General features: G+C 45.7%; 1 protein-coding gene across 1 annotated transcript in view; it reads right to left on the bottom strand.

The window, feature by feature from the left end:
• The window catches only part of LOC138516908 (dedicator of cytokinesis protein 2-like), a 2,920,848-nt gene that overhangs the window by 2,716,595 nt on the left and 186,574 nt on the right, over nt 1-17,679 (bottom strand). Inside the window, exon 6 of the mRNA XM_069632364.1 lies at nt 14,154-14,302. Coding sequence (XP_069488465.1) covers nt 14,154-14,302 — 149 coding nt within the window. The remainder of the gene's footprint in view (nt 1-14,153; nt 14,303-17,679) is intronic.

Here is a 17,679-nt window from a genome sequence, read left to right as displayed (position 1 = left end):
AAGATCCCATGTGCATTAGCTAGGTGTAGGAGAAGGCCAAAGCACTCAGGATCCCATGTGCACTAGCTAGGTGTAGGAAAAGGCCAAAGCACTCAGGACACCACGTGCATTAACTAGGTGTAGGAGAAGGCCAAAGCACTCAGGACACCACGTGCATTAACTAGGTGTAGGAGAAGGCCAAAGCACTCAGGACACCACGTGCATTAACTAGGTGTAGGAGAAGGCCAAATCACTCAGGACACCACGTGCATTAACTAGGTGTAGGAGAAGGCCAAAACACTCAGGATCATGCATGCATTAACTAGGTGTAGGAGAAGGCCAAAACCCTCAGGATCATGCGTGCATTAACTAGGTGTAGGAGAAGGCCAAAACCCTCAAGATCCCATGTGCATTAGCTAGGTGTAGGAGAAGGCCAAAGCACTCAGGATCCCATGTGCACTAGCTAGGTGTAGGAGAAGGCCAAAGCACTCAGGACACCACGTGCATTAACTAGATGTAGGAGAAGGCCAAAACCCTCAGGATCATGCATGCATTACATAGGTGTAGGAGAAGGCCAAAACCCTCAGGATCATGCATGCATTAACTACGTATAGGAGAAGGCCAAAACCCTCAGGATCATGCATGCATTAACTAGGTGTAGGAGAAGACCAAAACCCTCAAGATCCCATGTGCATTAGCTAGGTGTAGGAGAAGGCCAAAGCACTCAGGATCCCATGTGCACTAGCTAGGTGTAGGAGAAGGCCAAAACACTCAGGACACCACGTGCATTAACTAGGTGTAGGAGAAGGCCAAAGCACTCAGGACACCACGTGCATTAACTAGGTGTAGGAGAAGGCCAAAGCATTCAGGATCCCATATGCACTAACTAGGTGTAGGAGAAGGCCAAAACCCTCAGGATCATGCATACATTAACTAGGTGTAGGAGAAGGCCAAAGCACTCAGGATCCCATGTGCACTAGCTAGGTGTAGGAGAAGGCCAAAGCACTCAGGACACCACGTGCATTAACTAGGTGTAGGAGAAGGCCAAAGCACTCAGGACACCACGTGCATTAACTAGGTGTAGGAGAAGGCCAAAGCACTCAGGACACCACGTGCATTAACTAGGTGTAGGAGAAGGCCAAAACCCTCAGGATCATGCATGCATTAACTAGCTGTAGGAGAAGGCCAAAACCCTCAGGATCATGCGTGCATTAACTAGGTGTAGGAGAAGGCCAAAACCCTCAAGATCCCATGTGCATTAGCTAGGTGTAGGAGAAGGCCAAAGCACTCAGGATCCCATGTGCACTAGCTAGGTGTAGGAGAAGGCCAAAGCACTCAGGACACCACATGCATTAACTAGGTGTAGGAGAAGGCCAAAACCCTCAGGATCATGCATGCATTACATAGGTGTAGGAGAAGGCCACAACCCTCAGGATCATGCATGCATTAACTAGGTGTAGGAGAAGGCCAAAACCCTCAGGATCATGCATGCATTAACTAGGTGTAGGAGAAGACAAAAACCCTCAAGATCCCATGTGCATTAGCTAGGTGTAGGAGAAGGCCAAAGCACTCAGGATCCCATGTGCACTAGCTAGGTGTAGGAGAAGGCCAAAGCACTCAGGACACCACGTGCATTAACTAGGTGTAGGAGAAGGCCAAAGCACTCAGGACACCACATGCATTAACTAGGTGTAGGAGAAGGCCAAAGCATTCATGATCCCATATGCACTAACTAGTTGTAGGAGAAGGCCAAAACCCTCAGGATCATGCATACATTAACTAGGTGTAGGAGAAGGCCAAAACCCTCAAGATCCCATGTGCATTAGCTAGGTGTAGGAGAAGGCCAAAGCACTCAGGATCCCATGTGCACTAGCTAGGTGTAGGAGAAGGCCAAAGCACTCAGGACACCACGTGCATTAACTAGGTGTAGGAGAAGGCCAAAGCACTCAGGACACCACGTGCATTAACTAGGTGTAGGAGAAGGCCAAAGCACTCAGGACACCACGTGCATTAACTAGGTGTAGGAGAAGGCCAAAGCACTCAGGACACCACGTGCATTAACTAGGTGTAGGAGAAGGCCAAAGCACTCAGGACACCACGTGCATTAACTAGGTGTAGGAGCAGGCCAAATCACTCAGGACATCACGTGCATTAACTAGATGTAGGAGAAGGCCGAAGCATTCAGGATCCCATATGCACTAACTAGGTGGAGGAGAAGTCCAAAGCACTCAGGACCCCACGTGCATTAACTAGGTGGAGGAGAAGGCCACAGCATTCAGGATCCCATATGCACTAAGTAGGTGGAGGAGAAGGCCACAGCATTCAGGATCCCATGTGCATTAACTAGGTGTAGGAGAAGGCCAAAACCCTCAGGATCATGCATGCATTAACTAGGTGTAGGAGAAGACCAAAACCCTCAAGATTCCATGTGCATTAGCTAGGTGTAGGAGAAGGCCAAAGCACTCTGGATCCCATGTGCACTAGCTAGGTGTAGGAGAAGGCCAAAGCACTCAGGACACCACGTGCATTAACTAGGTGTAGGAGAAGGCCAAAGCACTCAGGACACCACGTGCATTAACTAGGTGTAGGAGAAGGCCAAAGCATTCAGGATCCCATATGCACTAACTAGGTGTGGGAGAAGGCCAAAACCCTCAAGATCCCATGTGCATTAGCTAGGTGTAGGAGAAGGCCAAAGCACTCAGGATCCCATGTGCAGTAGCTAGGTGTAGGAGAAGGCCAAAGCACTCAGGACACCACGTGCATTAACTAGGTGTAGGAGAAGGCCAAAGCACTCAGGACACCACGTGCATTAACTAGGTGTAGGAGAAGGCCAAAGCACTCAGGACACCACGTGCATTAACTAGGTGTAGGAGAAGGCCAAAGCACTCAGGACACCGCGTGCATTAACTAGGTGTAGGAGCAGGCCAAAGCACTCAGGACATCACGTGCATTAACTAGATGTAGGAGAAGGCCGAAGCATTCAGGATCCCATATGCACTAACTAGGTGGAGGAGAAGTCCAAAGCACTCAGGACCCCACGTGCATTAACTAGGTGCAGGAGAAGGCCACAGCATTCAGGATCCCATATGCACTAAGTGGGTGGAGGAGAAGGCCACAGCATTCAGGATCCCATGTGCATTAACTAGGTGTAGGAGAAGGCCAAAACCCTCAGGATCATGCGTGCATTAACTAGGTGTAGGAGAAGGACAAAGCACTCAGGATCCCATGTGCATTAACTAGGTGTAGGAGAAGGCCAAAACCCTCAGGATCATGCGTGCATTAACTAGGTGTAGGAGAAGGCCAAAACCCTCAAGATCCCATGTGCATTAGCTAGGTGTAGGAGAAGGCCAAACCACTCAGGATCCCATGTGCACTAGCTAGGTGTAGGAGAAGGCCAAAGCACTCAGGACACCACGTGCATTAACTAGGTGTAGGAGAAGGCCAAAGCATTCAGGATCCCATATGCACTAACTAGGTGTAGGAGAAGGCCAAAACCCTCAAGATCCCATGTGCATTAGCTAGGTGTAGGAGAAGGCCAAAGCACTCAGGATCCCATGTGCACTAGCTAGGTGTAGGAGAAGGCCAAAGCACTCAGGACACCACGTGCATTAACTAGGTGTAGGAGAAGGCCAAAGCACTCAGGACACCACGTGCATTAACTAGGTGTAGGAGAAGGCCAAAGCACTCAGGACACCACGTGCATTAACTAGGTGTAGGAGAAGGCCAAAGCACTCAGGACACCACGTGCATTAACTAGGTATAGGAGAAGGCCAAAGCACTCAGGACACCACGTGCATTAACTAGGTGTAGGAGCAGGCCAAAGCACTCAGGACATCACGTGCATTAACTAGATGTAGGAGAAGGCCGAAGCATTCAGGATCCCATATGCACTAACTAGGTGGAGGATAAGTCCAAAGCACTCAGGACCCCACGTGCATTAACTAGGTGCAGGAGAAGGCCACAGCATTCAGGATCCCATATGCACTAAGTAGGTGGAGGAGAAGGCCACAGCATTCAGGATCCCATGTGCATTAACTAGGTGTAGGAGAAGGCCAAAACCCTCAGGATCATGTGTGCATTAACTAGGTGTAGGAGAAGGACAAAGCACTCAGGATCCCATGTGCATTAACTAGGTGTAGGAGAAGGCCAAAACCCTCAGGATCATGCGTGCATTAACTAGGTGTAGGAGAAGGCCAAAACCCTCAAGATCCCATGTGCATTAGCTAGGTGTAGGAGAAGGCCAAAGCACTCAGGATCCCATGTGCACTAGCTAGGTGTAGGAGAAGGCCAAAGCACTCAGGACACCACGTGCATTAACTTCGTGTAGGAGAAGGCCAAAACCCTCAAGATCCCATGTGCATTAGCTAGGTGTAGGAGAAGGCCAAAGCACTCAGGATCCCATGTGCACTAGCTAGGTGTAGGAGAAGGCCAAAGCACTCAGGACACCACGTGCATTAACTAGGTGTAGGAGAAGGCCAAAGCACTCAGGACACCACGTGCATTAACTAGGTGTAGGAGAAGGCCAAAGCACTCAGGACACCACGTGCATTAACTAGGTGTAGGAGAAGGCCAAAGCACTCAGGACACCACGTGCATTAACTAGGTGTAGGAGAAGGCCAAAACCCTCAAGATCCCATGTGCACTAACTAGGTGTAAGAGAAGGGCAAAGCTCAGAGAACCCCAGGTGCATTTGCTTGGCATCGACGACCAAAGCATGGAGAACTCCACAAGGATGTACTCTTGACATGGGCAGTTTGATCTCAACTCTGTGTTAAATACATGTTCACTGTAAATGTCTGGAGCATGATTTCATCATATGAACAGTGTGTTCATGTGTTGCATTTGAACCCGTTCTCCGGAGAGCAAGAAAAGCCAATGAAATAAAAGAAAAGGATGTGTGTGGCAGTAAAACTGGAGATGGCATGGGTGAGAAAGTGGTCTAAAGGTTCATTGCCAACCGTATGTTGTGGATATCCGGCCTTAAATCCCACTTTCACAATTGCTCAAGTTGTGATATCCTGGAAAATCACTTTACTTTGAAGTCCCTCTTTATCACCTAGCAATGATCTAGCATAATTGGTGCTCGGTAAAAAGCCTTGCTCCTTCCCACGATTTAATAGACCATAACATAGGCACATAGGTAGTGATACAATTCAGGAACTATTCAGTGCAAACCAGATGCAGCTTGCCTCTTCTCTCACTCAACTGTGACATTACTTCAAGCCATCCTTCTCTCCACACAGACAATTGAAATAAACGATTCATTACAGCAGGTCCTGATAAATAGGTACATTCTGTAGTCATTGGAAGGGATGCTCCCTATTGCTTTCTTCCTTGTTCTTCTTGGCACCTTCCTTGACAGCTCTTTCGAAATGTAGGCTTATCAAGAGAAAATGACCAGTCGCATTTTTAAATAGCGCCTTGTTCTGGATTCCTTCCACTTCCAAGCACTGCAATATTTGTCGTTATTGCTACCAAACGTAATGGCACTCTGTCGACCACACCATCTTGAAGGGCTCAGTCGACCCTGCCAGGATTCAAACGCGTGTTTTGTGCAGGCTGTATACAGATGCCAGAGGTGAGAACTAAACTTGCAGAGATATTTTACCCACAGTATCACATACAACTTCATTTACTTGCGAAGTAGGCATAACACCTCAATCGAGCAGAGGCTGTGACTAGCACCTCATGTATTTGTAACTATGTATTCACAATGACGGACTACGGTCACTATCCCCCAAACCGCTCTAGCGCTTCGAGGTCTTGCCAATGGCAGTTTAGTGCTTTGCAAATGGCATAACACCTAGCATAGATATGATAGATTATGACATGAGAGGTTATTTATAACGTACATAATACCCAGAGGTTTCTAAGCACTAACCCGGGGATCGAACCTGTGGTGTTCTGTGCCGTTTTGTTTCTAAGGCGAGCACGTTGCCTCTGAGGTATCCTCCTGAGACATCGATGGCGGAAGAAGTGTCTGCCAGTTAAAAGATCATTAAGGATAGTGGGGGAGGCTCGGGGGGTACGTCAAAATACATAAATTAGTATTGGAGGTTTTAAAATGTTATCATTTTGGACTGATCCCTGCAAAAAATGCTGAAAAACATGCCTTCTGCTGGTTCATCATCTCTCCCCAGAGAAATACGAAGTACCATCCAAAATTCAGAAAACCTCTAAAAACTTGGCTCTTCAGCTCCGAGCGGGATGAAAACGACTGAACAACATCCACGCACCATGAAACAAACACACAACGGAAAAGGAGCCAGGAAAAGGCTGGTCCAGAGTGGAAGGCAGGGGCTGTAGCGGGGCGTCTGATGGAGAAGGGTGGTTTAGAGACATGAAGGGTACCCATCCTAATAGTGAGCCTTAGGTGGAAACAGGGAAGGAAGATGCTTTCCACTTAATCGGACCACCCAGGGGGTGAAACACGTCACTTAGAGGAATATGGCTGCGCGCAGAAACCAGGCGACCCCAAGGACTGACCACAGGGCACAGGGAACACACTGCTCCTGGAGGAACTCGTGGGGTGGTAATTGCTACACTCTGCAATGATTGACAGGGCAAGGGATATGGGTCGCAATTTAGTCAGAACGTCAGGGGTAGCAAATGTACTGCCACTACCAAGCCGTACTAAAAACTCACCCCTCTGCCTACACCTTAGATCTAAACACAACCATACCTCTACAGCACTACAAACCACAGTACTTTTCAAAACCACAACAATGAAACAAACCACCATAATCTCACCCAACACCACATGGCGGCCACCAACCCAAACACACAACTACTCTCAAGTGAACAGCATATCCGAACTGAAACTACCAACAGCACATCACAGTTCTTGCTCTTTCCGCACTCAATCCTACGAACTACCCTCTCCCTCCTTGCATTAAAGATCCTCCAGAGCGCTAAGAGACCATGCAAATGGCAACAGTGCACGTTATAAGAACCTTTAACACAACATAACATAGCATTGCTGTAACAAGAAATGATACCACTTTCGTTACACTCGAGGGATAGTTCATTCGCAAGGGTTCAGTAACTCATCACTGTCATTATTTCCAACGGAGTGATTCCCTTGAGCTTGTGGAAATGGCGCAATAAAAGCAGGTTCACATTGTTGACCTTCTGCTGGTCTGGGGTACTAGGAGCACTGCCCGATACCTCAGTGGTTCACACGCATGCCACATGCATGCACTCACTTAACCTATGACTCTATAGCACGCATGCTCCATTTGGCATGGCTGCGGCAGTGATGATCACAGAGCCTGCCTGCCACACTCGAGGCTGGACCTGGTCCTGGTGGTGGCTCTCTATGTATGGGTGCGATTTGTGGAGTGTATAGTTGCATTTGTTGGTCTCCTGGCACAAGGAGATGTGTGCTGGGGTGCAGGTGGTTTTCTCTGGCACTCAGCAGTGTGAGCAATAGACCGTATTTCAAGTCCTTTGAGAGACTCTAGGGGCCTTTCAGTGGGGCTTCTCTAATGGGGCTGCAATCTGCATTGCACCTTAAAGGGGTGGCAGCAGTGAGAAGCCCCAGTTCCCATAATCCTTCCTTCTCCACGTCTTCTTTTCCGATGTGCCTGCCATCCTCTGTGGGTGGGTGCTGTCCTAGGTGGTATTGTTAGGTGATCAACAATAGCTCTCAGAATAAGAGGAAGGGAGTTCCAGAGAAATGCAGCCGCCACTGAGACCACCCGGCCACCCAAAGTACTCCTAGCACCCGAGGGACATGGAGGAGAAAGGGATCGGCAGAACTGGGATTGCGAGATTGTGTGTTATTTGTAGGAGGCTGGCCAGGGCACTGCTAGGACGCGGGGTCCCCAAAAGCATGCACAGCAGGGCCTCGTTTCTTCTGGACATTGTCTCAGAATCTGCCACTGTCACAATCACATCCCAGTGCACAACCCCTTGCATGCATCCTTTGTAAACAATTATCCTGGGGTTACTCCTACTAACTACACACCTCTTCAGAGGGATTCTCTGAGAGGCATCTATGTCATTTTTTTTTTAAATTTAAAATGTTTTGCTTTACATTCAAACCTCTCATCTTGCTATTTACTCAACTGTTTATTAGTCTAATCACGAAGGCAATTGGGACTCTGATTTGGTCTTTTTTTGTGGTTGTTGGTCTTCGCTTCCGCTTTAACTTTTTTTTTAAGTTTCATTATCCTGGTTGCCTGTTATTCATTATGTTGTTCCAGAATGATATTAGGGCAAAAACAACTTTTTTTTCATTTCCTGCAATCATTGTTGCCCAACGGTCTTGAGGTGGTAGTAACATTTGGTTTTTCTTGAACCATCCGCTGGAAAGATGCCTTTTTTCGTTCAGGGCAGGACAGATCATAATTATGTGATGTAGGCTTTCGGTCGTCTTTCTATCCTTGCAAAATCGGCAATGTTTTTTGGATTCCGGGATTTGCTTCCTGGCTGCCATTATTTCTCGAGTCGGTAGGATGTTTAGCCGCAGTCTCATGAACATGTCTCTTATTTTATCTGAGGGGAACATTTTTCAAATACACTGGTAGTTGGTTTATTGATCTGGTATCAAGTGTACACGGCATATCATGCTTGTACTTGGCTTTTGTTTGAAGCGTCTTTATCTAGTCGTTCTCTTTGACTTTTATCTTCGCTTTTTGCGGTCTTTCTATCAGCATTTCCTGGAGATGTCTTGTTCTTCTCTTTTGGCTTCAATTGATTTTTTTCCATATTTCTAGTACTTCTTTTGTGTTATCATTTTTTCCGGTTCTGAGTATTTCAAGCGGTGTAGCATAAGATTTGCTCATGACTTTCCGATATAGGTCAAATAGTTTCCACAGTACAATGGATTCTAATGATTGGAGGGCAAGTTCCGCTCAAATACGTGGTGTAGGAAGCGACATGGGTAGATTTAACACTTTCTTCCAGAATCTTCCCTCCAGTTATACCCAGAGTGATTTGTCGATGTTTATCATTGTCTCGGCTCCATATGTTAATACAGATGTTACTTTTTGTTTATAAAATGTCACCACCGGAGTTGGTGAGAATTTTCCGTATTTTCTGTGTATTGTTATGGCCTGGCGCGCTAGAGATAGGGCTTTGTCTCCAAGATGTTGTGCCCGTTCTTCGTCTGTTGGAGATTGAGATATCCATACTCCCAGATATTTTATGTTCTTTACTTGCTCCATTTTTTCTTTTCCTTTGTAGTAGCATTTTGACTATGTCATTGCTGTACTGGCCATCTGCACCACTGCAGAGGGGTCCAGGGATATTAAAATCAGTCCTGCACGTGCCATTAATGGGGAGCAGTGCACTCCAAACTGCTTGCCATATCGCTTCTACACAGTGCATGTGAGGGTACACTAAACAGTTAAAACGTCGAAATGATTGGAGAATAAATTTATGCCGGTGTCGTAAATACGCTGCACCATGAGCCCTTCCTAGTTGAGAGCGCTTCAGCTGCACTCCTCGGTTATAGCACCCCGCAGATGCTCAGACAGGCTGTCCTCTGCTGTCATCGAAGCCCTGGGCTTTGGCTTCTCCTGGAGCAGGAGTGGCAGGACTCCCTGTACCCACCACATAACCTGCCTTCACTCTTTCGCACACATCGCCTTGCCGACGCTCAGCTGCTTGAGCTCTCCGGGAACCCGTAGCTGCATGCCCCGTGTTCCACAGCTCAGGTGCCCGGAGATGGACGTCCCGTATTCCACAGATCAGGAGCCCGGAGCTGCATGCCCCGTATTCCACAGCTCTCCAGGAGCATGGAGCTGCACACCCGGTATTCCACAGCTCAGGAGCTGGAGCTGCACTCCCCGTATGCCACATCTCTCCAGGAGCATTGAGCTGCACACCCCGTATTCCACAGCTCGGTAACCTGGTGCTGCACGCCCCATATTCCACAGCTCTCCAGGAGCATGGAGCTGCACACCCAGTATTCCACAGCTCAGGAGCCCGGGGCTGCAGGCCCTGTGTTCCACGGCTCAGGAGCCCAGAGCTGCAGGCCCCGTATTCCACAGCTTGGGAGCCCGTGGCTGCAGGCCCCGTATTCCACAGCTCGGGAGCCCGGGGCTGCATGCCCCGTGTTCCACAGCTCGACAGCCCGGAAGATCACACCCCGCATTTCACAGCTCAGGAGCCCGGAGCTGCAGGTCCCGTGTTCCACAGCTTGGGAGCCTGGAGCTGCATGCCCCATATTCCACAGCTCTCCAGGAGCATGGAACTGCATGCCCCATATTCCAAAACTCGGGAGCTGGAGATGCAGGCCCCGTATTCCACAGCTCGGGGGCCGGGTGCTGCACGCCCCGTACTCCACAGCTCTCCAGGAGCATGGAGCTGCACGCCCCGTATTCCACAGCTCAGGAGCCCAGAGCTGCACGCCCCGTATTCCACAGCTCGGGGCCCGGTGCTGCATGCCCCGTATTCCACAGCTCTCCAGGAGCATGAAGCTGCATGCTCCGTATTCCACAGCTTGGGTGCCTGGAGCTGCATGCCCCATATTCCACAGATCTGCAGGAGCCCAGAGCTGCACGCCCCGTATTCCACAGCTCGGGGGCCCAGTGCTGCACGCCCCGTATTCCACAGCTCTCCAGGAGCATGGAGCTGCATGCTCCGTATTCCACAGCTTGGGTGCCTGGAGCTGCATTCCCCATATTCCACAGATCTCCAGGAACATGGAGCTGCACACCCGGTATTCCACAGCTCAGTAGCCCGGAGATGCATGCCCCTTATTCCACAGCTTGCGTGTCCAATGATGCATAAATCACCTGTAATCACTCCGGCGGCCTAAGATCTTTTCAGACTATCTAGGGTGCAATGCATAATTGCCTCCTTATGCCTTTAGCTTGCTTTGGAGACCAGTCAAATAAAGTTGTATCTGTGCTGCTAATTAAGCAGGATCTGCTTTGACAATAAGCAAATTAAATAATGGAGCACACCATCGCCCCTACTTCACCTGTACCACCCACACCTGTTTCTTCAGCCACAACTTGAAGCTAACACAACTCTACCTTATCTAATATCTCCTTAAGGTGTCGAGTCTTTACCACACCTGGTAATCTTGCTTCCTTGTCACCCCATCCCTTCAAGACACCCCCTGAGACAAGAACTTCATCTCCTCCAGGAGAGCTGCTGTGATAGCACTATAAGAGGACAGGTCTTTCTGGAATACAGGCCTGGAACAGTCACTACTTTTCCACCTCAGTGGCTCAAGCGAGTTGCCCTAATCCCCCCCACATGAGTCTGGTTTCTCACCTCCCGTAGGTCGGTGATCCTTGCCCCAATAACACCACTGTGAGACCTTGTACCTGAGAGTCACCAGTAGATTCTGTGCTTTAGCCCAGATAGATCTAGTTTCCTGCACCCACGTATCTTACTTTCTGGCTTCCAAGCGCTTCCCTAAGACTCTGTACCTGATAGCAACCCTGTACTCCTTCAACTAACTGAAGCCTACCTTTAGACCAGGATCGTCCAACTCCAGGCCTCGAGTCTTGGAATCCTGATGGGTTTTCAGGATACCCCTCATTAATATTCATGAGCACAAATTTGCATATATTTATGATCATTGTTTGCAAATGTATCTCATTAATATTAATGAGGAGTAGTGTGTGGGATTCAACCATCCGCACGGTGGGCTTGTCTGTGCTTTTTTGAATTGTTTAATTAAATGGAACGTTGTCAAGCTGCCATCGCTAAAAGTCATCAGATATTTCTCAACCAGCGCTCCAGAACCACCAATCAGCAGTGAGACAACAATTCCTTACCTCGATCCGCTGTTTAGGCCAGTCTGCAGCCATTCGTCTAGCTTCACTCGTCAAACCTTCTTGCCGCCTGACACCAAGAACGGACTCCCAACTCGAACTCGGTCACGCAAACCTGCAAAGCGCCTTGAAGCCGTTTTACCCCCGTCGAGCATCAAGAATATCTACAGAACATGGTACATTGTGGTTCTGTCCCTCTGGTCCTTCACAGAAGTCCCCTAGAAACATTTAAAGACCTATTGCTCCCTTTGTGCTAAGCCAAAAAATCTTAACAAATGGTTGTGGTTATTAACCATACCGACTACCCTCCTGTCAGTATACAGAGTGCATCCCATTTCCTTCTTTGAAACTGTCTGTCCTCTGCATTCCTATAGAGGGTGGGTTGTATTTAATAGTGTTGTTAGACTGTTGTTACTAATGAAGTAGATATTTTTAATACAACCTTGACTGGACAGTCCCTTTAACATTGGGTAATTATTGTATTTTCGCTGTGTTGAAACAAAGCAACGATCCATGGACTCTCGGAGATAAGCCTGCCGTTCCATCCACGTTACCAACATTGGTCAAGGAGGATTATAATTTGCTTGTTATTCAAATCTGTTTGGATCCCTACTGGCTTATTAGAGGTGTGGGGCTGATTGATGGTCTAGAAACCAATATTCATCCCTGGACCACAGGTGCCCCGGAAGTTGATCCGGAACAGGTAGCCTGGAAATCAGACATATTTCCGACCCCGAGAACTGGATTTGTACAACCCTCCTTTAGACAATAGCCAGGTCGGTTCCCTGAAATGTTCACAGTTTCAATGGAAATGTAACGCCAAATAACCCCTCCCCAGTGCCCAACACTGCTTGCACAATTCAGCAAAGAAGCAGCCAAACGTACAGCCACATTCTGGCTATACAGACAATGATGCAAGTTTGGGACCAAACATCCTGAGCAGTGAGTACCTCCCACAACTTTTGCACAGACAGCAAATTAAATGCAATCTTTTCTGGGCACACATCTACAATCTCTAAACCTATAGAATAAACATGATAAGATGTTTATCCTATCAAATACATCTCAGAGAAGCAAAATTCCTTGCAAAGATTTCATATTCGCCATTCAGGGACTTTTTTTTATCATAGTTATAGCAGCAACATCATTTTACCCTGTGGCTGTGTGAACTTTGGAAAAATTGGTTTTCACGAATTTAGTTGAAATGTCCGCCACATGTCACCAGTTGTACGAAATTTGCCCAACTTTGGAAATTGAAACTATTAAAGGGGTTTTGGTGATGCAAAAGTTAGGAAAATAATTTTAAACATCAATACAGTTATTATAGTGTGTAGAAAAATCAGAACAGTATATATTTTTCCGTTAAGATAATATTAATGTGTAGTGTTTAATCAAAAAAGGTGAGGCAGTCCAGTAACAGCTCATAGAATTACCAGAAAATCACTATACAGTGTAAGAGGATTAAATTATAGTCGATATTTAGATACTTTAAAACATTTAAAAAATGTTTATTGTCTATGTTGTGAAAGGTGGCACGAAGGTCCAATCATAAATACGATTACAAACAAAATAATTTATTTCTTTTTAATTTGGAGGACATTTTTGAAAGATTTTAGATAAATACAAATACAAACCAGGATATATATATTTTTTTATTATAAACAGTTCCTATGTTGTTGTGTTTAAATAGTTGAAACATGTCTACACATATTAAAAATATCTTTATAACTTCTATTTTCCACTTTTATAATAATGCTTTTGTAGTTATAATAAGCCTGTTCTTCAGAACCCCTTTTTTATATTTATCTATTTTTAAATCATGCAAAATGTTCTAAGAGATATTTTAAAACATACTTTGATTTGTTGAATATCTGTACAATTTCTAATGATTTTGTGTCCATTTTCATGCACTTGTGCATACATTTTGTGTTTCAAATTGTGAACGTTTGAAAAGTGAATACACATTTAAATATGTTTAATTTAAAATATATAGTTCATCATTTTTGCAGATTTTCATTTGTTACCAGACATTCAAAATTGTGCACGTTTATGCAAACAAAAAATGGAAAATGTCACCAATGTCACAGAACTCAATTAAATGTTTACAAAACCCCTAATTTGTACCTATAAAGACTACACCAAAGCAAATAGTAGATCCCACTGCCTCCATAATATCCTTCCGCCTCACCAAGAGGTTTATTTAATATTCCTACTATCTATTACTTCTGATATTGCAGATGGGTAATTCTGTGTTATACTTTTCCCCTTTCCTCCTCCCGTGCACTTGCATGATCTGAATGTCACAGGGCCTAGTAAGATCGTTTGTCTTGTCTTCCCTCCCTTGTCTTGTCGCACCTAGAAACCCTTGTGTACAGGTGCGTTATAAATGACATATCATATCATATCATGTATACTCCATCCATACATCTTGCTTACTTATTTCCGTAGTCAATCTTGGTGGTGACTTCGCGCTTGAGTTCCAGGAGCTCGTCTGTCGGAAGAGTGCCAGACAAGAGCTGGGATCGTCTTTCCATCAGTTCGCACATCATGAGGCGGACCTGGGAATACTTCTCTTTCTGTCCCATCTGCAAAGAAACAGGAGTTATAAAAAAAATATGCACACTTGGCATCCGGGGATATAGCAGAAAGATATGTCCTGTAGACAATATGGAGATAATATGGTATCTATCAACATTCTGAATGCAGTTCAGGAAAATAAAATATCCCTCTCTCCATGACATAGCTTTTAAAACATTTTAGGATGGATGCAAATCCTTCAATGGAACCTATGAAGGCACGGACACGAGTAGGATGCCATTATCACATGTGTACGGTTATTTTATGCTACTGAGCTTATACATCATGGCAATCACATCTGTAGTGGTGCTATGGCACCGGGGTTATGCGGAAAGGGGCATATTGTTGCAATCTAAATCATTACTAAATGGAGAAGAGTATAGGACAGTTTGTAGGCTGATATGTATGAGGTTATTCCATATCATGTGTAATATATGTCATGTATAACGTGCTCTAAAACCAGTGTTTCTAGGCGCAAATAAAAACTAAGATGTTGATCTCCGACGTTATTTCTTCGGAATCTGAACAAGAAAAACAGAATTCCAATGGACAAACTTCACACAGGTTCTAGCAGTGGGAGTTCTGGTCTCCCCCAAACTTTACAAAGTATCAGAAGACTATGGTCATTAAGTGAATGAAAACATGCTTTAAACCAAGCTATACGGTGGCACCAGAGCGGCTGGAAATTAAATAACAAATGTTTACATCATCTCTTAATTCTTATGCCGGTCCGATAGCCAGTTCTTACGCCGGTCCGATAGCACAGAGAGTAGAGCGCTCGCTTTGACATCCGTGCAGAGCCTGCTAACACAGTTTCGAATCCCAGCAGGGCAAATCTCAGCTTTTCATCCTTCCAAGGTATATAAATGAGCACCACACACCGTGGGTAATATTAAGCAGCACTCAGATACTTGAGGGTTCGTAGCGCTGTATAAATGCTAAATTATTATTATTATTATGATTGTCTTCACTTGGTGCTCAGCACAATGAGACAGTTGGAGGACCGCTCATGAGATTGGAGAGCAGAAGTAGTAATGTGAAGATCCTCAAAATGTGGGCTTCTCACTATAGGACCAGTACACACTTTACGTGCCTGGCAAGAATGTCTTGAAAAGGTGGATGGCAAAAGGTGATGGAAAAATGTCACATATGAATGAATGATGTAAAATAGGGCAATTTTCAAGACTGAAAGAGCAGCTTCCATTTAACACTGGACTGGAGTGTTCTGAAATGATAAGTAAATATTGAGTTGTTTTGTAGCAGAGATTAAGCGGACTCCTTAAGAAGTAGGAAGTCTAGCAAACATACAGGCTAACCTGAATGAAGGTTTAATTAAATGTCCCACAATCCCCAGAGAGATCCAACATATAAGCAAAGATAGATGAGCATGAATTGGAAAGGTGTGGGGAGAGCTTTAATAGTAGGTGCTTTTATTATAGATGTCCATTCTGCTGCACAGTATATATTCCTCAAAATGAATATATCACCTTTTAAGTTGCATAGTTTCAAGGTAAACAAGGGCACTACTGCATAGAGATGTGGAGCTTGTGGTGCTTGTGGTGCCTATTTCTAGTATACGGGACCCAAATGCCCCCAACCTTAGCTCACAGTGCAAGGCTGTTACTAAGTAACTCCATGCGCGGAATAACCAACATGGCCTGCTCTGTCATTACCACTCTGGATTCAAACCAAACTATACCGCTGAAACAGCCACCATCTACACCATCCATAGCGCTCTTCAAATTATAGACAAAGTCATCTAATAACTCATGGTCCTTCTGGAACTCTCTGCCGCGTTCAAAACAGATGATGACCTAGCGCTGCCTAGCCTAGCACTGCCTAGCCTAGCGCTGCCTAGCCTACGTGCATAGAGAATGGGCTTTTCAGGCACCGCTCTTTACCGATGTACAAGCCGTGCACACCAGACTGTCGCACCGTCACCTGCGGAGTTCCACAAGGCTCAACACCCGCCTCTGGGATCTTTAATCTAGACATGGAGACTTTGGTATCACTTTTAATGACCCCGACATCTTACTCCACCAATACGCAGAAAACATGCAACAATAGAAAAGGTCAGGTGTCATGAATTGGCTCACTTCCATCCAAGCGTGGTTGACAAGCAGACACCTGGAGTGGCATTTTCATGGCGGCTTAAATCTAAGGCATTTCTATGGAATCAGCCTCTTTTTGTATCTGATAAAAGCTGGAGGATTCCATGGGAATCCATTGTAAATACTGTCCAGCATAAATAAATGACAGCTTGCAGTAGCACATTTTGCAAAATGTATTGGAAAGAAAAAGTGTTACTGTGATTTCATCTGTTTTAACATCTTTCCTTCACATTATTTATTGCAAATGTGGACAGTTGCCTGGATGGGACCCAAGTACACACAAAGGCACAAGCATAGGTGTTCCCCTTATGCAATTGCTACTTTTTGTAACATGCCATCCATTTTCACTGGCCCTTGCCTTTACATTCTCCCGGGGCCTTTCCTCCACCAATTGAACCAATGCGGTGTGCAAAAAGCCCCGGTGAAAAACAGCAACAATTACAATGCCGTCACACTGGGCAGAAACACCTGGAGTGTTCCAAGTGCCAGATGGAATGACCAATAACGATCTCAGACCCAAATAACCAGACAGACTCAAAGAATACAGCAAAATATACCTCAATGTACATCAGCCATGACGTCATCCTATTTGGCAAACTTAAAAATCATATTGACGGGAGGGATTGGTTAGGGAACTACCTCTAAATACGTGTAATACAGATTATAGCAGAATATCAGCGGATTGGCTTCTGCAACAATGTATAGCACAGTGCTGCATAGACCCTCACGATTGGTTGACATTCTCTCCCAACCTTGGACATTCGGCTCTTTAGCAGCACGTAAGCAAAACAAAAGCCACGTGCAGAAAGCAATGTCAGATTGCTATCCACTTGCCCAATTAGTGCATCATCTCTCATCGATCAGGCCCTCAGCCAAGGCCTCTTCTTTGTAGTTGACCTTGTAGACTGTTCTCTTCTGTGGGACATTTAAGGGAGTGTAGGTATAACACTATCTTCGTCTGAAGCTTAATAAAAAGGTTGAGGTTTCAAGTTTTGAATCATGTGTTCCATTTCAACCTTTTATTTGTGCTATTTAATTCAATTGGGCTGGCTGTCATTACTCCTCTTGGCCTCTGGAGACTTGGTTGCTCTACCTCACATGTACTTTTTGAATCCTTGATTGTCCAGTACTTGGCACTTGAAGGTGTTTCTTCTTTGCTTAATCTAAGAGAAATGTATCTAACGCACATGACTTATCCAATTGACTCCCTTTGTGCCTTGTAAATATTCCTTGAGGTGGCATCCTTGATCCCAGGCCAATAGATATTATTTGTT

The sequence above is a fragment of the Ambystoma mexicanum genome, chromosome 6q, assembly GCF_040938575.1.
Source record: "Ambystoma mexicanum isolate Mex_15411 chromosome 6q, UKY_AmexF1_1, whole genome shotgun sequence".
Lineage (NCBI taxonomy): Eukaryota > Metazoa > Chordata > Amphibia > Caudata > Ambystomatidae > Ambystoma > Ambystoma mexicanum.
The sequence above is the reverse complement of the archived record's forward strand: the minus strand, read 5'-3'. Positions and strand labels throughout refer to the sequence as shown.